The 20,335-nt window shown below is 41.2% G+C and overlaps 3 protein-coding genes across 9 annotated transcripts; 2 read left to right on the top strand and 1 right to left on the bottom strand.

Moving 5' to 3' along the window:
* Window positions 1-103: 103 nt before the first annotated feature.
* LOC128259431 (uncharacterized) lies at window positions 104-2,491 on the bottom strand. The gene is made up of 2 exons (XM_052991787.1): window positions 1,337-2,491; window positions 104-1,275 (listed from the first exon to the last, which is right to left on the bottom strand). The coding sequence occupies exons 1-2, from the start codon at window positions 2,163-2,165 to the stop codon at window positions 596-598; spliced, it is 1,509 nt and encodes a 502-aa protein (XP_052847747.1). The 5' UTR covers window positions 2,166-2,491; the 3' UTR covers window positions 104-595.
* Window positions 2,492-3,049: 558 nt separating this feature from the next.
* LOC128259260 (glycerol kinase) lies at window positions 3,050-10,763 on the top strand. 4 transcript variants are annotated; one of them, XM_052991548.1, is made up of 3 exons: window positions 3,050-3,225; window positions 8,515-9,141; window positions 9,293-10,763. In XM_052991548.1, the coding sequence occupies exons 2-3, from the start codon at window positions 8,520-8,522 to the stop codon at window positions 10,399-10,401; spliced, it is 1,731 nt and encodes a 576-aa protein (XP_052847508.1). In that variant the 5' UTR covers window positions 3,050-3,225; window positions 8,515-8,519; the 3' UTR covers window positions 10,402-10,763. The 4 variants fall into 4 exon arrangements, with proteins under 4 accessions (XP_052847508.1, XP_052847509.1, XP_052847510.1 ...); XM_052991549.1 differs by having other exon boundaries at window positions 3,050-3,221; XM_052991550.1 differs by lacking the exon at window positions 3,050-3,225 and adding an exon at window positions 3,647-3,666.
* A 1,897-nt stretch (window positions 10,764-12,660) lies between these two features.
* Window positions 12,661-20,328, top strand: LOC128259556 (uncharacterized). Of its 4 annotated transcripts, none has more exons than XM_052992020.1 (4): window positions 12,661-13,890; window positions 15,428-15,660; window positions 16,189-16,372; window positions 16,432-20,328. In XM_052992020.1, the coding sequence occupies exons 1-4, from the start codon at window positions 13,047-13,049 to the stop codon at window positions 18,621-18,623; spliced, it is 3,453 nt and encodes a 1,150-aa protein (XP_052847980.1). In that variant the 5' UTR covers window positions 12,661-13,046; the 3' UTR covers window positions 18,624-20,328. The 4 variants fall into 4 exon arrangements, with proteins under 4 accessions (XP_052847980.1, XP_052847981.1, XP_052847983.1 ...); XM_052992021.1 differs by having other exon boundaries at window positions 16,435-20,328; XM_052992023.1 differs by lacking the exon at window positions 12,661-13,890 and adding an exon at window positions 14,585-15,355 and having other exon boundaries at window positions 16,435-20,328.
* The last annotated feature ends 7 nt before the right edge of the window (window positions 20,329-20,335 follow it).

The following is a 20,335-nucleotide window of genomic DNA, read 5'->3' on the forward strand; positions in this document are numbered from 1 at the left end:
ATTTTATTTTATTTTATTTTATTTAGCAGTCAGGAATTTTTTAATAGTGTTTATACATTTAACACAAAATTCTATATCTTACTTAATCTTGTCTAGTTTGATATATGTGGAAGCTTACAATTTAGTAAATAGTAAATAAATAAATTGGTATAGTCATATATACATTTTTCTTATAACTACAAGGCTTCTTTCCTGGTTTTTTATTTATGTACAATGTATAACAAAATGAAAATTTCTTATCATTTCAAAGTAAATTAAAAAAAGAAGGCCACAAATTGCAATCCCCTATAAATTAAAGATTGTAATTAATGCCAAACGTTTACTGATATAACTTTAGAACCAGGGTTCTTTTCCGTACGTAGTACAAATAAAATAAATGAGAGTCAAAAATGACAGCTAATCGATTAGACAAATGCCACAACGAAGTTGTTTAACCAACAGACAAACAAGTTAGTATAAAATTATAAAGATAATAAAGCAAGGGCAACCTTTGAAAGAATGAGATTATAATTCTGTAATTAGTCACTTTTAAAAAGCATTTAAAGATATAAATATATTTAAGTTAAATTCAATTAAATCACGGGTAAATCTTACATTAAGCTATTCGAACTCCTCTTTTCAGCAATTCGTGAGCCATTTTAGTGGCTATAAACATGTAGACAAGTAGAATAAGGACGGACTCAAAATTGGAGCGGTCCTCCGGTTCGAGGAAAATGTTTACCCCACCGGTTAATATATTGGCCACCAGGAAGAAGGTTAAGCCATTTTGGTTTAAGGCCTGGTTGATGGTAAATGGAACAATGGACTTTTCTCTTCCCTTGACGGGAGTATCTCCTGTAAGAAGACCCTTTTCCTGCTCCTCCAATTGATTGGCTTCCCATGGCATCACACTGTTTATGACTAAGTCTATGGCTCCAAAGCTGGCCCACAAGGTGGTGCTGCCAATGGCCAGCATCCAAATGACATAGCCAAAATTGCAAGTGACCCTCGAGATGCCAATGCCGTAAGTACTGATGACGAACAAGCTCCACAAGATCAGCACTAGGTAGAACAATCGCCGCAGCTTTTTGACCAATTCGGAGTAGCTCAACAAAGTGGTGGCCACCATCCAGCGATTCACATATATGGATACTAAGTACAAGGCCACGAATCCTGGCAAGGAGACGAGACCCTCGCGGTTGGCATCAAATAAGTTGGAGCGTTCCACATCCTCATCCATCACATAGTCGGAAATGCCCAGGACACTCAGGCCAAATTGGTGTATGAGCAAAAGACCTGAAAGTGCATTTTGTGGATTAAAAAATGTAGGAAATTCCAATGATAAATAAGAAACTACCAAATCCCAAGGGCAGTAAATGCAGATCCTTGCGCGCCAGTAGACCAACCAAAGCTCCCAAAAACTTGGTAAATCCCAGTGTAAAAAAGGCATTCAAATGCTGTCCATATTCATGGGCATCCTGGCCATAGCCCAGCATCAAAATGGCCACGGTACGGGCCAGTCCCAAAAGTATCAAAGGCAAAGCGGAGTAAAGCACACTCCGGCGGAGATCTGACCAGTGTCGAGTACGCCTGGACACCATGGCCATGGTGAAAACAAACAAGCCAATGCCCGTGTCCATTAGCTTGGCGCCAAACTGCCGGCTTTTGCGATAAGGCCTATAGAAACTGCCAAAGTCGATGGCCAGAATGCAGATGGCGGTGATCAGGTGAGTCAGAGCACGCAGAACGGAGAAGGCCATGGGACGGTTGCCACCCAAATCAAAATGGCTGCGAATTCTAGCTCGTTCCAGAGCCTTAGTCCTGCGCAGGAACCAGAGAGTGACCAAAAACATCACTAGTCCTATGTGGTAACTATAGTCCACGGCCACTGTGACGAGCAAAATGCAGGGCAGAATGACCAGAATGAACTCCACTGCATAGCAGAGATTGGGTGAGCCATTGAGCCTTAACTTTTGGGTCACTACTCGGGCCAAGAGGATGCACCAGAAGGTGGACAGGATCAGCACCAGCGACTCCCAGCTCTGGATCAGTGTGGTAAACCATAACGAATCGTAGATCTCTGATTCGCCAACCAATCCAAGGCGCTCCTCGAGGCTTCTGTTGGCCGGAATCGGATCGGAATCGAAATCGGGAATTGGCGGATCCGCTGTCGCTCGACTGCCCATATCGACTGGAACACCACCCCTTGGACTCCCAAATGTGCTGATAAAACTAACACTTAATCTGCCAGCTGATAGTCGTGGCCACTTATCGGAAACCGAGAGATAGGCATAGTCAAAGCCGTTTTGTTCGTTTCGGGGGGCTCAATAATAAAAAACACAAAACTCGAAACACACAACAACTTGGTAGACTTCAAACATAAGAATGTAGCTGATGGCATGTGAAGTTTGTCACCTATGATTCAGGGCGAATTAAAAATCTTACGCGGATTGAAAATGACAACTAATCATAGAACATGTTAAGATAAGATTGAGCCCTTCAGTATCAAGGATAGACATTTTTGGACAACATTTCATGATGGTGGCTTAGTTTCTCTCTGTGCACCTACGCACCGTTCTTATCTATACTTTCTTTACTTAATACAACTTTTTTACACCTCGCCGTATTTGGCAACTGATAAATCCAAAACAAACTTTGCCTTTACCAACGCTTAGAAATTAGCTATTCACTCCAGCGTGACGAATATGGGCAAAGTACGATTAAGACTAAAAGTATTTCATGTTAAATAGCTTTAGGGTTTCAAAGTAGTTCAAAGTTAAATGCAATGGAGTTTTATACTGTGAAAGCCCATGGCTAGCTTAAAAACTACTTGTTTGATTATTTCAATAAATCACTTTAAAATAAATTAAAACAAACATTCTAGGCCTTATAAAAAAAAAAACAAAAAAAAAACAAAGGAACATAAATACTTATTTTGTTATAAAAATTTTAATTTGAATTTGAATGCAGCGCCATTTGAAATTATCGATTGAACAAACTCGATTGTCTGGCAGCCCACTGCAATCAAATCCCACACATCTGGCAACGCTCGATCAGTGGTATATTTTAGTGCGTTAAATCGTAAAAAGAGGCTCGTCTTCGGTGGCAAAGTGATACACCCGCTGAAATAGGCCATAAAATGTTGTTTATTCTGCAAATAAAGTGTGTTGACATGCCGTCGGATATCTAGTTGTATCATTCCTAAACAGCTCAACTATAAAACAAGGGAGAGCAGTGCAAATGTGGGTGAGTTTTACACTTTGCCGGTACTCACGTGTTTTCTTTTGCTTTCTTTATGTGTCTTAATTACTCAATAAGTTGTTAATTAAAGTTTATTAAATGTGTTAATTATATGGCTAGCTAATTTGTTCATTAAAGCCTTCATTGAGTGGGTATGATTAAGGTGTAGGTAGCTTGAGTACCTATTACGAAGCATTGTTGTGCTTTTGCACGTTGTGACGTCATGGGGCGTTGGACCAATTGGAATGCAGCTTTTGAGGGGCTTGTCTTATTAGTGACGTAAGCAACAGCCCATGTCTAGTTGGAATATTGATTTCTGTTTTGTTTATGCTGAAAAACCACGTGAGTTTGCCTCGTTTCCCACCTATTTCCACGTCCCTTCGATCGTTTCACGATTTGTTGCTCAGTTCGATAAATAAACTCATTCAAACGGCAACGTTCGACGCAGTGAGTTCGAAATACGGAAGCTGAAATCGTACTTTATTTTGTAAATATTGCCACTGGCAAATGCAATTTACGTAACTAATTGCCAGCAAAAACTAAAGAAAATTATAAATATCAACACGGCAAAGCTAAATAACAGATGTGCCAGGGTATAAATAAGTGCACTGAAAAAAAAGGATCAATTTGGACTACTTTAAACTAATTTGTCTGTCAGAAAATAAAATCTAACTTCTATCAGAAACTACCTACTGTAAATGCTATACTAAATGCAGTAAATAGAAACAATAATTAAAGCAAAATTTAATTTATATTTACTACGATTTTCTAAGCCAACATAAAACTAAAAAAAATATATAAATTTAACAAATATAAACCACAATAAATTTTTAAAATTTATAAAAATTTTGTATGCTAGTTAAGATATAATATTAATCTCAGTGCTTAATGTAAAATATTTTTTGTTCTCATACAAAAACCTCTTTTTGTGTAGTTTAAAAACAAGAATATGTTACTGTTTTAAATATATCACAATAAGTTTTTATCATTCAATATTTAAATATAACAGTGTAAATATGAAATTTTTTTGAATGTAAAAGCTCTGTTGAATATTCTATCAACAACAGAGAAGTGTGCACATTATTATAGATGCAACTAGGTGATTAGACCACGCCTGGCGCTGAAAAGCTGGCTAATCGAGGGACCTTTGACCTGTCGTGATGAAGTATTTCATTACTCGTTCAAATAGGTCTATCTCGCCCCTTCTGTAGATTGTTATATAACCATCGCACTACCCAACAATAAAATGCAGCCCCAACAAAAACCTGCCTTATCAGCAGCAACAAATATTTCAGTAATCATTTTAAGTGAGAAATTTGGTCATACGATATGATATGGTTGCGATAAGTCTATATATATAGTCCACAGGTCGTATGCGTAATTTAATATATGCATGTACTTGCAGAAGTTTAGTGAACCTTTGCACCCCTGATGTAATCAATAATTGCATTACTTGCACTCGAATTACATACATTAACAAAAAAGAAAAAAGCAAAATAAAGAGAAATGCAAATGACAAAATCACACTCGCCCATTTGTTCAGTTCAAGTGTAATTCTGATATTGTGACTGAAATTACAGGGCAATAATAATACGATATTTTACGATGACTTAAATGGTTTCTACCAACACACTGCATCATTGTGTATATAGCGATATATGTGTGTAAACAAAAATTGCACGTCAAGGAAATACAATTCATTATCTTACTGTACAATGGTCAAGTCGATTTTAAAATACTCTATGGCTTAGAGATCGATAAAAAAATACTTTACTTTTAATAAAGATTTATATGCCTTAAGTTTTATAATAGAGCATTAGCTCTTTAGTATCGTATTTTTATTTTTGGCGGGTTTTTAAAATAATATCATTTTTCTGTTGTACCCCAAACTCAACAACTAAATACCCTACTTAAGGCCATCGAGTCGGGCCAAATTGCTTTCGTTTGTGGGCCAACACACATGCCACATATACGCATATATTTTCACAGTGACATTTGGCTTTAATGAAGTCGCTTTAGTTGCTCAAAATGATTTCATTAACTCTGTTTCGGCTGTCCCACTAGATCGCTGTTTATATAACGAACACACACTCCCCCTTTTCGCTTAAGGATGCAAATATTTAAATACAATCATTTGCATTTTGCGTTTATTTCGTTTTGGCCTGCTCTTGAAGATGTCACACACATAACGTTTGTTTTATTTGTTTGCCCCTCAATGGAATACTTTTAATATTTGTTGTATCTTTAAATAGCCAGGCCTATAAGTATGAGCTGAATGAACGCCCACACGTGAGATTGCGTATACGGATTGTCTTTGAAAAGCTGAAGAATTTATGTGTGGGATAAATTTCTGTGGAATAATTTCCCTTCTTGAAATTATACATTATTATTTGTACATAATTGTGGGGAAATGGGAAATAATGCATACGCTTACAAGCAAATCGCAGCTACAATCCCTAATTGCATTTTGTTGTGGGGCTTAACTAATACCGTATACCTACCGTGGGAAATCCCAGTTATTTACAGTGGATTAGGCTTTCATTTTGATTGATCATTACTTTTTACATGCCAAGAGGCACTATTTACCTTTTACGATTATAGTAGCGTTATCATTTTCGAATATTCTTGAGATTGGAACCAGACAATTTTGCAATTTTCCAATAATGATTGTTCTTTAATTAATACGCAAAACTAGTAAAATTAAAATATTTAGAAAATAGTAAAATTTATTAAAATTTTTTAATCTCTTGGCTTTTTGTCATAATAATTTCAAACAAACCTTATTTTTACTTAACCGCATATAGCACAAATAGACAGATCTTTTTTAGATATGTGTAAGTTATATGAAATTAGTTTAAATTTTTTACAAAATTATAAAATTAATTATAAATGGTTAGCTTAACATAAAAGTTGTTTAGAATTTAATTAAGAATTTATTTTTTTTTGCTTGACAATTACTTGCGATGCGATTGACCCACTGTTCTGGGTTATATCAGTCTGAAGCGAATGCAAATGGGTGTTTTTAAATGCCAAGGCTGCCGGCGTCTGTCGCAACCAGTTAGCAGTTTATTGCACCGAAAAGCGTCTGGGGCAGCACCACCCACTACTCGACCCCCTAATCCACCCCCAAATCCAGCCAACGACCCAGACATCGGCACTCTTTTTGCCGGCTTGTCTTATCAGCTGGAATTGTTGCTGCTGCCCGTTTAATTTGGTCTGGTCGATGGGTAGTCAGTCGGTAATAAATTCGTAGAGTCTCCGATTTGCCTAGTCCAAATACCCACATACATCCAATAAATGGTCGAGCTGAAAGCTCTTTCTATGTATGGGTATTTTCACTGCGCTGTCGCGCCTTCGAATCGTTTGATTTTCAACTTTCAGATACATTTCGGCGCTCGCCGCGGTCGGTTGTGTTTTTATTTGTCGCGCTCTGTCCCTCTTTTTCGATCGATTACTCTCTCTTTTACTTTAAACTTTCCTCCACCGCTCTCTTTTAAAATTTAAAAATATTTAAGCAAGTGTTATCAGCAGTCATAAACAACAACAATCGAATATCAGAAGTGAGGAAACTACTATACAATTTCAAATAAATCATTCATTTTAGTTATTCATTTGTAATCGCAGTTATCGAATATTGTTACCTGTTATCGCAGTTATCGCGGGTTATTAATTGTAATCGAACATAACGTAAATTATCTCATGTAATTGGTGATATCGTAAAATATTACTTGAAATTCCTTTGTGTCTTTTGCGGTTTTATTGGAGTGTTCACAGCAAGTGGGTAGGCAAATATTGTCCGATCAGCCCACTGAAAAAATGCTTTCCATATCTAATCTACGATTCTTGGTAGCATAACAGTTTATGGGTCGTGTATCGATGGTTGCTTATCAGAAAACAGTGCCCAACGAAAGTACACAGCCATAAAAAACAGACGAACATTAAAATATGTGACTTTAAAAAGTGTCGCCAACTAATTTAAACTGAATACCAGCTGAATCCGGAAACTGAGGAATCTTTGGAAAGTTTTCAAATGTTAATCCCAATCAGCTTACCGGTGAAATAAAATACGAAATATGTATATGTACAATGGCAAATCACTCAGTGCACTCAATCATTTGGGCCTTATCTCTATTACGAGCACTTGACCTTGGCGCAGGGATTGGGATGATGACAGTTTACCATAATTTATGTTTTCGAATTTCTGGGCTCCATATACAGAGAGGCGGAGCAGCAAATCCGGGCGACAAGTTGTTGGTGTCAACAAGTGTTTCAGTGTTTCGGTTTGAGAGTGGGAAGAGGGCTCGACCATTAGATTCGTAATGGGAATCAAGCCCCCCAAACGAGCCAACTCGGGTACAAAGTCAAACAATGCCGAAACAAGTGTTCGAGTACATTGTACTTGTATGCATAGCATATATACACATGTCCATTTCATATCATCATTATATCGCTCAGTGAGTCCACAATGTGTCCCCATAGAAGTGTGAATGGCAAATATAGAACACGGGTGTCGAAAATACTTGACGGAGTGGGAGTGGCTGCTATATGGCAGATCTGAAACGATGATTGCTTTCACAGCCTTTCAACTTTATCTTCTATCGTTATCGTCAAATGATTTTATGGTTGCGGTGTTTTAAAATATTGGTTGGACCTCCAACGGAAGTACCTTGAATATTGCGTCCGCTTATATTATCGCGTTTTGCGTCTGAGTTTCTTTTGGGAACCATTAAATATTGTTACTATATAATTCAAAAATATTTTTATTCGTTCTAGAACAATAAAAATAACAATGTTTAATAATAACTAATGAATTTCTTACAAAGCATAGAGGAACTGAATAGGTTCTCTTAGGCCATTGCAGAAGCTTTTATATCAACAAGTTGGACTTTAAACTCACTTTAAAAAAATCAATTTGTACCGTCTTTATACAGCTCTTTATAAATATTAAAAGTTTTATATACATTCCTTCTCATAAACGAAAATTATTAAATTAATACAGTTTATATTTGAAATTCGAGTAATTCTTGCTAAACTTTTTTTATTTTAACGCAATGTAAATAATTTATGTAATTTAAGACATAAGAGTGCAATAATTTCTTAAATCTATAAGTCAATTTTGCGTTTAAAAACGTATTTCTATTTTAGGATATCCTAAATTCAATATTATATCAAGCATTTCTTTTATCAGCAACGTAATTGAATGCAATTGTCATTCAAAAAATACCTGCAACACATAATTATGCAATAATTTCCCAAGACTGAGTGGCTTATCTAATCTGTTTTTCTACCTTTCAGGCAGCATGACCGAGGGCAAGAACTTACCCCACTCGAGTGCGGATGTGCCGTTCCGGAGCAAGGAGCTGCGCAAGCAATCTCTCATCCAGCACACTGGCCTCGTCGGAGTCATCGATGAGGGCACCAAGACAATTGGCTTCTCGATCTACACCACACCGGATTTCAGGGAGATTGCCGCGCACCGGGTGGAGTTGAGTGTTATAACGCCGCAGGATGGCTGGTACGAGCAGGATCCGCTGGAAATGATGGCATCCATTAACAAGTGTGCCGAGGAGGCCATCAAGCAGCTGCCCGAGGAGGGCTTCTCCGCCAGCGACATTGCCACCATTGGAATCACCAACCAGCGTGAGACGACGATCGTCTGGGATGCCATAACCGGCAAGCCACTGTACAATGCTCTCCTGTGGAAGGACATTCGCACCAGCACAACCGTGGAGCAGATTGTGGCCAAGGTGCAGGACCCGAACCACTTCCGCAGCAGCACTGGTTTGCCCATCTCCACGTACTTCTCGGCCCTCAAGATCCGCTGGCTGAGGGACAATGTGCCCGAGGTCCGACAGGCCATTCGGGAGAAGCGTTGCAAAGCGGGCACCGTCGACAGCTGGATTATCTGGAATTTGACCAATGGTAAGTCATTTTAAAATAAAATTAAAACAAGGATTACTAGAGCCCTGCGTGAGTGGAGTCATAGGACCCTGACTCAGATTCTTTAGAACTATTTTATTCCTATTATAATGATTAATTATTAAATAATTATTATAATCATCTTTTCCTCCAGGTGCTCTCCACATTACGGACGTGACGAACGCCTCCCGCACTCTGCTCATGAATCTGGAAACGCAAAACTGGGACCCGGTGCTGCTCAAGACGTTCGGCATCAAGGAGCACATGTTGCCCACCATCCACAGCTGCTCGGAGGTGTTCGGAAAGGTCACCTCGGAAAGGAGTCCTCTGCGTGGCATGACCTTGAGTGGAATCATGGGAAACCAGCAGGCCTCGTTACTGGGTCAGATGTGCGTGAAGCCAGGACAGACCAAGAACACGTACCGCTCCGGCTGTTTTCTGCTCTGCAATACGGGTGATAAGCCTGTCTTCTCGCGTCATGGATTGTTGACCACTGTGGCCTATAAGCTGGGACCCCAGGCACCGACGATATATGCCATCGAGGGAGCTGTTTCGGTAGCTGGACATGCTCTGTCCTGGCTGCAGACCAAAATGCGTATACTGCCAGACTCCAGGGATGCGGAGAAGTATGCGGAGATGGTGCCCACCTCGGGGGATGTGTACTTCGTGCCCGCCTTCACTGGATTGTATGCCCCCTATTGGCGGCAGAATGCTAGAGGCATCATTATTGGTTTAACTCAATTTACCAAGAAAAATCACATAGTGAGAGCTGCCCTGGAGAGCATCTGCTTCCAGACCCGCGATATCCTGGAGTGCATGCATCAGGAGTGTGGCTATGAGATCAACAAACTGCATGCCGATGGCAAGCTGACCACAAACAACCTGCTGATGCAACTCCAGGCGGACACCATTGGCCTGCCCGTCTTTCGATCCCAGCTGATGGACTCCACGGCGTTCGGCGCTGCCATGTGTGCCGCCCAGGCGGAGGGAGTGAACCTGTGCCAGTTCGAGCCCGAGAAGCGCTACTACGAGAACGTGCACTACGACACCTTCCTGGCCACCACCACGGATGTGGAGCGAAAGGAGCGCTACGGCAAGTGGAAGCGGGCGGTGGAGCGCAGCTTGGGATGGGTCATCAAGCAGAAGAAGACGCTGGAGCACACGGAGGAGAACTACCGGATGCTGTCCTCGTTGCCGGCCAGTATCTTCCTCATCAGCAGCTTTGCCATGCTGGTGCATTCCCTGGCCGCCTGCGGCCATTAAGGATTTCTGATCGATTCTCGGTTGTGATAGTAATTACTTTTTCCCCGGACTTTGTACATAGTCCTCAAAGGACAAAAAATGGGTGGTTGTGCGTGCTTTAAAACCTGTAAATAGTTGCTTACGAAGAGCTGGTCAAGCTCCGATCTATTTTAAGTATCTTCTGACTATCCTATATCGTGTTTTCGTTGCATATTATGTACTTCTTAGCCTAAGTTTCAATAACGATGGCTGCCATATCAGCGGAATTGTATATAGCCAAAGTGCAAACGACATTTCTAATTTAAGTAGTTTCCGTACTCGTATGTGTATCTGTATCTGTAGTGATTACTCCCCTTAAACAATAAACAAAAGTAATACGAAAACATGACGTCTTATTGCGAATTACCAAGAATTTCAGTCCAATATTTGCCTGATCACTGATTAAACCCTGTTTGTGATAGTACAAAGATGAGGTAGGCCAAAGTCGAAAAAGAAGTGCTCTAGGGAAAATTAAAAGATTGGGGCTACGAGCTGGGAAATAGGACTATATATCTGTGAAATGATCAAGTAAAAAATTTTATAATGCTTAGTTGTAAAGAATTTAATTTTTTACTACGTTTAATCTTAAAATATATATATTATATTATAACCATTCGTATATTAGGTCTCATTTTCTGCTACAGCTATTAGGTTTTAGGAATCATAAACGTTTGTACCCCTACCTAAAGTATTCATATTTGCAATCTCACTCAAGGTGGGGTATGTTCTAATATCTGGTGCGTTATCAGGCAGCGGAAATGTCAGTATCAGTTTAAATATGACTAAAGTAATCGATTGATTAAGAGCTGGTGGGTGTGTGCTTTTTATTGGAAGAGGAGGTATTTAATCTGTTTAAACACCTTAAGGTGTGTCCAGGATAAGGTCAGGAGATATCAAGTTACTTATATAGATGGGACCACCATGAACTAATTAAGTCGTATTTTAGTGCTGATTATGAAATACGATAGTTTATCTTCTTGATAATGTCTAATAAAAAGCCTTTGAACTAAAATAAAAATTTTCAAATTTATAGATACAAATCAAATTACAAATTAAAAGTTTTATGGGTATTAGGTATTTTAAGGCGTCAAGATATAAACCTATAAAAACTTTTATTTGTCACATTGAGGTAAAGCAAGAATTTTCGTTGGGAGACTTCTTTCTTTACAGACTATACATATATATATGTTAGCAGTATTCACTGTACGTCTTTCAGCTGATATTTTATTTAAATTAGATTTTTATAGGAAATTTTTTTTTTTTGTCGGTGTCTTTTTTGCGTGAATAATGTTTAAACAAGTAATCTTAACCTATTTCCACACTATACGTATTTCGAATGGAATCTAATTTTTAACAAATAATCTATGAACCCATCTTTAACTACATATATACAACTGGAATCAAAAGATTTCTATGCTTTAGAAATGTCAAATTTAAAGGCTTCAAGATATAAACTCATACGAATTATTTGTTTTATTTTTAAGCCAATCTAAGTTAACAAGTGTCCACTGCACGTCTTTCAGCTGGGATCTCATTTAAATTGGATCTGCCGATTACCCCAAGTAACACACTCACTCATAAAAATGGGTTCTCACACAGATTCTGGCTTGCAGGTTGCCAGTAACAACAACAACAACAACAAGTGGTAGTGGTGGTGTTTCTGGTATTATTATTATTCAGGTAGTCGCTCAGCAGAGCAGGCAAAGCGAAAGGTAAGGTAACGAAAACAAATGCTCACCTTTGGCAACAACAAAGAAATTGATTTTCCCTGTTTTCGTCTTTCAAGATTTTTCTGAATCAGTGCAGCCAAAGCAAAGGCAAAAGCAAAAGCAACAACTAGAACCGGAATCCGTTTGAAGTTGAAGCGCGCGCAACACACACGATCCCTCACAGGTATAAATTCCGGAGTGGAGTTGAAGTTGGAGTTGGTTCGAGTGTGTGGGTGTCTGTTGCAAGTTGCCTCGAACTCCTACACTGAAACGAACGGGTGCTTTTAAGTCTTTGTGTTTTATTTGATGTCAAACTTAAATATTTTTCTTCCGCTTTGGAAGACTAAATAAGTAACTCTAATTTTAAAAAACCATACTTTTTTGGTATCACCAAAATAGTAACTAATTAAGAAAAGTACCTTTGACATTAATTGACTTATTTTTTAATTACTTCTACTTTGGTTGTATTAATTTGTAAAATCAAAGTTATCTAGTTAGTTATTTTTATTTTTGGCTTACAATATTTTTTGCCAGTGTAAGTTCGATCTGCGAAGTTCGATCAGATCCGAGTGCGATCGAAGACCAGAACGGTCGCTCAGTTGCGTTTGAGTTGCGAGCACGGTTTGTCGCTTGATCTCCACTCTCAGTGAATCTCTGACTCCACGGCGGCGTCTTTTGTTTTTCTCTGTGTGTGTAGCGTAGTGTAGTGCCTTGTTTATGTTAATCCGATATTTATATATACAAGCGAAATATTGCAAATTTAGCAATAAATTCGGCCAATTTATCGGATTTCGCGTTTAGAAGCGTGAGACCAGCAAGCTGAAGGCAGTGGAAATATAAAAATGAGTGTGCAGCATAAGTGATCGCTTCGAAGTGGATGAAGTTAAAGGGTCAAACCGGTTTTCGGACAGCAGCAACATGGAGTTGCCACCAACAGCAGCAGCAGCAGCAGCAGCAGCAACAAATGCCTCGGCATCCTTGCAACGTGTCGCCTTGGAATCCGGTCTTGGTCGGGATCGGGAACGGGAACAGGAACTGGGAGCAGCTGGTCCGCCTGGCCAAATGATGGCTCATCACTATCATTACATCCAGTATCCGGCGCAGCAGCAACAGCAGTTGCCTCAACCACAACTGCCCTGCCAATGTCCCTGCTCCTGTGGCCGGGCACCACCTCCTCCGCCCTCCAATCCCGGCCAGAATGCCTCCATGGCCGTGGCTGTGTTGGTCCACCAACAAACTCCCAGTCAGCAGGATCCGGCCAGGAGTTCCCCCATAAAAACGCAGTCCGCCCAATCCCTGCTCAATCATTCCTATCAGGCGCTCCACGAGGAGCATCACCAGCAGGAGCAGCTCCAAATGGACTCCTCCGCCGGAGCTGGGAGCTGTGACTGCGATCTGGAGTGCACCTGCCCCGCCACTGGAGGCAACTCCTCCTTGGCCCAGCACAAGAGGAGTCTGCTGGCGGATGCCATGCTTGGTGCGGATGAGATCACGGTCAGTGAGTCCGACAACAACAGCACCATGATCAAGAAGAAGAAACCGCGATCTGGCGGAGGAGCAGGTCAACTTCCGCCCAAGACACAGCCCACGGGTGATAGTTGCAACGATATATACCACGACACTGAGCTGGATGGCGGAGGAGGAGGAGCAGTGACAGCCTCTCCTGGTTCGGGCATCAAGTCCCAGATCTTGGACGATAATCGCCCACCGCTGCCGCCACGCCCACCGCCCAGGCCACGGAGTAATGCAAATGGTTCCATAGGTGAGTGATCCTAAGTTGCTTCCATAAGGGGGAATTTAAAAACTCGTTTTGTAACCCCTGTATTATAAATAAAAGCAAGTATTATCCACTGAAGTCTTGGCTGATATCAACGATATAACTAAAACATTTCTAAAAAATATTCTTAATAATTTCATAGAAACTCGTTAAGCCATATGTACAATACAAACATGTGGGTTATAATGTTATTGAACTACTAAGCGATTATTGTAAAACCAAATGAAAACTTTGGAATTTATTTTAGTATTGCAACATATAATAAAATAAAGTAAAAAAAGTTTGTTTAAACAAGAAACTCTAAAATTCCATTTTTAATTACATATGTTCAAAGCAAAATTCTTATTTTAGGCTCTATATTCCATTAAACTTTCATAATTAAAGTGCTTTAATATTTATGTGCTGTGTGTTTCGTATTAGTATTTGAAAAAATTTAATATAAATGCATTTTTTCCACTGAAGTCTTGGTTAATATCAACGACATGAAATTTATTTCTAAAGAATTCTTTATGATAATTTCCTTGGAATCCATCAAAACATGTGCAAGAAAAAGCTTACAACAATTGTGTTTGCAAAAATCAACATGGTGCTTGTGATGTAATCAAATTTGATTAATGAAGTAACTAATTTAAAATAACAAAATTTTTTAAATGGGTCTGTAAGGGTAATGTTATATTCACTCCTGATTTGTTTACTGATTTTTTGTCAGTGCTGTTGCTGAGGCTTCCTTACTCCGTGAATCACGGCTCAGTCGCTGGGTCACAGATTTCGTGTCACTGATTTGCCGCCCGTTGCGAAGGCAGCTTCCGCTTGGTTCCGTGATTCCACAGCTTCCTCATCCGCTTCCTCATCCTCATCATCCACATCCACATCCTGCGCCTGCGCCGAAGGACACTGCTCTCTTTCACTCTCTCTCTTTATCCCTTTGAAGCACTCTCTATTTCTCCTGGAGCTGGTGCAAAATATTTGCTCGGGGGGTTGGCGCTATTGCTAGTGTCAGTCAGGATTTCAGTTGACACCGTTCCTGTAATTGCAACGCACACTCCCAGCTTGGTTAGCTCCATCCGCCACCCGGAGCACCCCCACTCCAGTCTCCTTGTTCCGCGCAGCTGCCACTGGAGGCACCTCATCCCAAGCTTCGCAACTCAGCTTCCAAATGGCTGTGTAGATATTTTTCTGTTTCGCACTGCGGAGAATACAAAAAAAAGAAAAAAAGAAAGAGTGCAAAAATCGGGGAAAAACGTGTTCCGGAATTTCCAGCGCCAGGATGTGTTCTTAGGCCATAGATGACACTCTTTTAATTGCCTCAAGGAATCCACGTATAACCAAGTCAAAATGCACGGCTATCCGGTGATGCAATTCGTCCAGTACAGCATGCCTCCGCCCTGCTCCTGGGTGCCAGCTCCTCCGCCTTCCTCCGGCCAAGTGGATGCTCATCATCGCGGCTCTGGTTGGGATTGGACTTTCCCTTTTCCCTCTAGCTATCTATATTAAATAGAAACTTCTCTCCTTTAATTTACAGTGCATCGCCATGGAGCTGGGATCAAAAAGTATGTGGTGTGGTGTCTCATCTGCGGCGGTTTCAGTTGCCTCCTGGGCGTGCTCTTCCTGGGCGTCTACTTCCTGCTCCATTCGTACACCATCACGGTGGGTAACTTTGAGACGGTGCCCACCTTTGTGCCCGCCACTTTGCTCATCCTCACGGGCATCTGCATCATGAGTCTGGCCAGGCGTAGGAATCGCTATAGTTATTTGGTAAGGATAAACCTACACTCAGAGAACAAAATGCCTAACTTAAGGAAAATATATAATAATTTAAGGAATAATGGACTTGAGTCTTTTATTTATAAATATCAATTTTTCATTTTTTAAAGAATTTGTTTTAAAAACTTCATTTTTCTGGATGTACACAGCGAAAACTAGCAAAAGTTTGAGGTGCGAAAACCGGTGTGAAACATTTTTAAGATTTTAAATATTTCAAATAGATCCTAACTGTTTTAAATGCGTTTTGTTTAATTTAAATAAGGTTTACATTTAATTTAAATTTATATATAAAAGTCTATTCAACATAGCTAAATACAACATTTTTAAAAATTTTAATAATTTCATCACAGGAAAAGTACAAAATATATGATTTACAAGGTTTTTTTTTACCAGTTTACGTAAATTTAATAGACAAACTAAACATTTTGCACCATTTATGCACCTACAACTTTTTCTCGGTTTTCTCTTTGAAGACTTCCCTCTATTTACCTTTATTAATCCTTTGCAAATCTTCTCTAGATTAAGTTATCTGGAGCTTGTGGCCTGGTTTCCGCCTTAACCTGCGCTTTGGTCACCGTGACCACCACTGTGCTGCACATGAGTCGTCTGCAGGCGTTGAGGGAATGCGAATATGCCCAGAAGACGAGGACCTGCACCTGTTACTCGGACCTCATCGAATCCCAGGTGGATCGGGTGGACAAGGGTGAGTTGTTACTACAATGAGCCCAGCTAAGCTTCCTGGCTAATTTCAATGCTTTTCAGAAGGAGTGCGCCTGGTGTTCGACTCCCTTTCGGATTGCGGCGTGGTCCATGGCTCCTTGTACTCCTGTTTGAGGGCCATCTTTGGCCTGTCCGTGGCTGGAGTTCTCATTGCGGTCTTCAGCTGCATGTTGGTGTACCAACTTTTGAGTCACGAAAGGAAGAAAATGTACTGGGAGCAGCTGGAGTTGCGTTGCAGGTCCCTATACGCCAGTCAGGCTCCACCTCCTGCTTTGGGTCCTGGCCGGATGTTGAACTGTAGATGCTGTGAGCAGTGCCACGCCCATAGGCAGTTGACGCTGCCGCTGCAGGCCACCGCCTATCCGTGGGATGAGGCCACCGTGGCCGCCGCCGCAGCAGCAGCAGCCGCCGGAGGAGGAGGAGGAGTTGGAGGCGGCGGAGGAGGAGAGCAGCGATTCTGGACTGCCCAGCCGCCGGGTAACTTCTACTCGCCAAATCCCGGCGGAGGAGAGGATGCAGTGGGTGGCTGCAGGAGTGGCGAACGCGGGGCAGGTCGATCCAACAGCGGCTGGAGCTGGCCACGAATGCCCTGGCAGCGAACAACTCCGGACACGGGGCGTAGATTTCGCCAGGCAGCCGCCAGTCCGGACTCCCAGTACGGGTTCAGTTCATCGACGGCCATGCAGGGCAACCATGATGGCAACCAGATGCTGATCGAGGAGCCCGTGGTGGCCGCCGCCTACGGTGGCATGCCCCCGCCAAATGCCCTGCCCTATGGAGTCTGGGGTCCTCCGCCGCCGTACAGTGATCCCAATAGTCCGGCTCGTCGTGGCTACTACCAGTATCTGCAGCCCACAGCCTGTTTGGTGGGGAACCCTGGAACAGTGGCCGTCACCCTCACCCAGGAGCAACTGCATCCCAACCTGCAGCATCAGCAGCAACAGCAGCAGCAGCAATTGCAGCAACAGTTGCAGCTGCAACGCCTGCAAGTGCAATCTGCAACGCTAGAGCGAATGGATGGCCTCAGCAGTGCTGGCAATGTGAGCACCCTGGTGGCGGCCACACGCTCCTCCGCCGTCTACAAGTCCAAGGCGGAGTACGAGAACACGCCATCGGACAGCGATGGGGGTAATCCCAGGGAGCGAGAACGCTGCTCCAATACGCTGCCCACGAGGAAGCTCAAGAAGCGCCTGGAGGCGGGCACTGGAGCCAAGAGCATTGGCCCGCAGAGTAATCCCGGCCAGCAATCACGACCCAATGTCCAACAACTCTTTGCCAAGCAGGCGGAGCAGGTTACGCAGCAGACTAATCCTGGACAGCAGGCACAACCTCAAACGGCGGGAGTGGAGAACAGTGGGTATCAGGACTCCAATGGGGCCATAGCCAAGGATCAGGCAGTGGGCACAGATCCGGCCGAGTCCGAGGTGTACTTTGCCGACGTGAGCAGCTGCTGCAACATGTCCGTGAAGAACGACAGCTACTATGACAATGCCCAGCGGCATCAGGGTCACCATCATCACCAGGCACAGGCACAGGCACCGGGACACCATCATCAGCACCAGCACAGTAACTGCAGTCACAGCAGCGGGCAGAGCAATGAGGACTACCTGGCCCAGCGGTTTGGTCGTGGCAGGGAGCACTCCGTGAGGAGTAGATTGCCCATTCCGCAGACCAGGCGGGAGGATGACTACGAGACATCCAACCTGAACATGCCCACGCTGAAGGAGCAGCAGCAGCAGCAGCAGCAGCTGCAGAAGGAGATCTCGCGACAGAGCATGTGCTCCGTGGAGTCGGAGGCCAAGACGGAGTTCACCGATCTCTCGCCCTCGACGCCCTGCTCCGGTAATCTTCCCCTGCCGCTGCCGCTGCCACCGCCGCCGGCGAACTTTGCCAGTGATCCTACTCCTGCTCCGACGACGACCATAACTGGAGGTCAGCAGTCGTCGCCCAGCTTTGTGGCCTCGTTTCCCTACTCCTCGGAATCGCAATGCCTGGAGGCGCATCGCCGTTCCACCAAGAACATCCACGAGCTGCTGATTGCATCGACTGGAGGCGGAGATTCGCACTACGAAGTGATCAACGACCGGGGTGTCAATCCCTACCAGCTGCAACGATCGCAGCAGCAGGCCAAGCACAAGGCCAAGTCGAAGACGCGATCGCGGGAGCAGCTGGACATCTATGGCAGCGGAGCCGAGCGTTCCGACTGGTCCTCCTCGGATGGAGGTCGCTTGTGAGACACCGACGACCAGGAGGTATTCGTCTAGCAGCGGTTTCACCTTCATTATATTCTCTAAGGATCAGTGATGGGGGGTCAAGGGGAATCAAATGATGTTGCCAAGTACTGAATTTAACGTCTATTCCTCAGTCTTCTTATATGACATATGGTATAAGTATCATATGTTACAAGTATTGTATGCCATAAGTATCATATGGTATAAGTATCCTATGGTATAAAAATCATTTGGTGTAAATATCATATGATACGAGCATCATGATATATATATGATGTATGTACATTGTGATACTGATTATATATGTTATTAACACCAAATAATATTTATTCCATAATATACTTATACCATATGATATGGTATAAGATTCATATTGTATAAATATCATAAATATCAAACGGCATAAATATTATATGGTATAAATATCAAGTTGTATATATATTATATGGTATAAGTATCATATGGCATAAATATCATATGGTATAGGTACCATATGGAATAAGCCTAAATTCAAAATGTATTCCTCAGTTTTCTTAACAATCATATGGATAAAAGTATCATTTAAATATTTGGGTATATAACCCATAACCCAGATACGTCCCATTAGCCCGAAGATTAATTTTTTTCAAATACCAAATCAAAATCTAACCTCAATCTTCTTATCCATCATAAGGTATAAGTTTCAATCATTTAATTGGGTATATACCCTATAAACCTCCCATCACTGCCGATAGAGCCACCACCTTACGTTAAGAATCGTCGCATTTGTAATGTTTGCCATCCAAAAAGGGAACTCTATTCTTTTAAAAAATATCCTCTTTCTCTTCCAAAACTATCGAAGGTCCCAAGGGGTCCCCAAACACTTTGCTTTAACTATTTTACGCGATATCCTTTGCATAGTTTACATAGAACACATATATTGTATTACTTAACACATATGGTAGCATTGAATTGAATGTTGACAACTTGTAGCAATGATAATCTATGGATATTATAAATATATACAAATTATGTTATATTTACCTGCGTATTTACATAGTTGCGTATACAGTATACACACACCCATATACACATACAAATATATGACTAGTTAGTTAAATGTTAGAGCGCCAGTTAAATTTATTAAAGAAGTACACCAAGTATAACCAAAACATTTTAACAAAAAAAAAAACAATGGATTTTTAATGGTGCGGTAAATATGAAAGGGGTTTCAACAATGTTTTTACAAATTTAAGTGGGTTGAATTTTAATTAATTTTCTAAATGATAAAAATTCCAAAACGGTTTCAGAATTGTGTTAAATATTAAAACACTCAAAAATTTTAGTTTCTACTACTGATAATCCCCTTCTAAATTGTCCTTAATTCACGAAATTACAATATGGACTTTAAAACTATTAGGACGCTCAAAATTTGCGGAGTATCAAAAATTATTAAAATTGTATTTTCAAAGTATGATAGATGGAATATTAAGTTATTTTGAATATAAAAAAATTCCCAAAACATAGATGGAAAATAAGTTTCCACCACTATAAACCTTTTCTAGATTATCTATAATTCGCAATGATAAAGAAAATACCTAAACTTAACTTAAAAAATACAGTTTGGATTTTAAGACATGATGGATTTTTGTGGGCCGTTAATATTTGAAGGGGTAATAAAAATAGGTAAATGAATATTCATTTCAAATTATAATGGATGGAATTTTCTCTTTTTA

This window comes from Drosophila gunungcola, assembly GCF_025200985.1.
Source record: "Drosophila gunungcola strain Sukarami chromosome 3L unlocalized genomic scaffold, Dgunungcola_SK_2 000005F, whole genome shotgun sequence".
Lineage (NCBI taxonomy): Eukaryota > Metazoa > Arthropoda > Insecta > Diptera > Drosophilidae > Drosophila > Drosophila gunungcola.

What these genes read in the sequence shown, in the direction of transcription:
- LOC128259431 (XM_052991787.1), bottom strand. Translation starts at nt 2,165, where the DNA reads ATGGGCAGTCGAGCGACAGCGGATCCGCCAATTCCCGATTTCGATTCC. An exon ending in TTTACTGCCCTTGGGATTTG is followed by an intron (nt 1,276 to 1,336) that starts GTAGTTTCTTAT and finishes ATGCACTTTCAG; the next exon opens with GTCTTTTGCTCATACACCAA.
- LOC128259556 (XM_052992020.1), top strand. Translation starts at nt 13,047, where the DNA reads ATGGAGTTGCCACCAACAGCAGCAGCAGCAGCAGCAGCAGCAACAAAT. An exon ending in TAATGCAAATGGTTCCATAG is followed by an intron (nt 13,891 to 15,427) that starts GTGAGTGATCCT and finishes TTTAATTTACAG; the next exon opens with TGCATCGCCATGGAGCTGGG. An exon ending in GGTGGATCGGGTGGACAAGG is followed by an intron (nt 16,373 to 16,431) that starts GTGAGTTGTTAC and finishes AATGCTTTTCAG; the next exon opens with AAGGAGTGCGCCTGGTGTTC.
- LOC128259260 (XM_052991548.1), top strand. Translation starts at nt 8,520, where the DNA reads ATGACCGAGGGCAAGAACTTACCCCACTCGAGTGCGGATGTGCCGTTC. An exon ending in TATCTGGAATTTGACCAATG is followed by an intron (nt 9,142 to 9,292) that starts GTAAGTCATTTT and finishes CTTTTCCTCCAG; the next exon opens with GTGCTCTCCACATTACGGAC.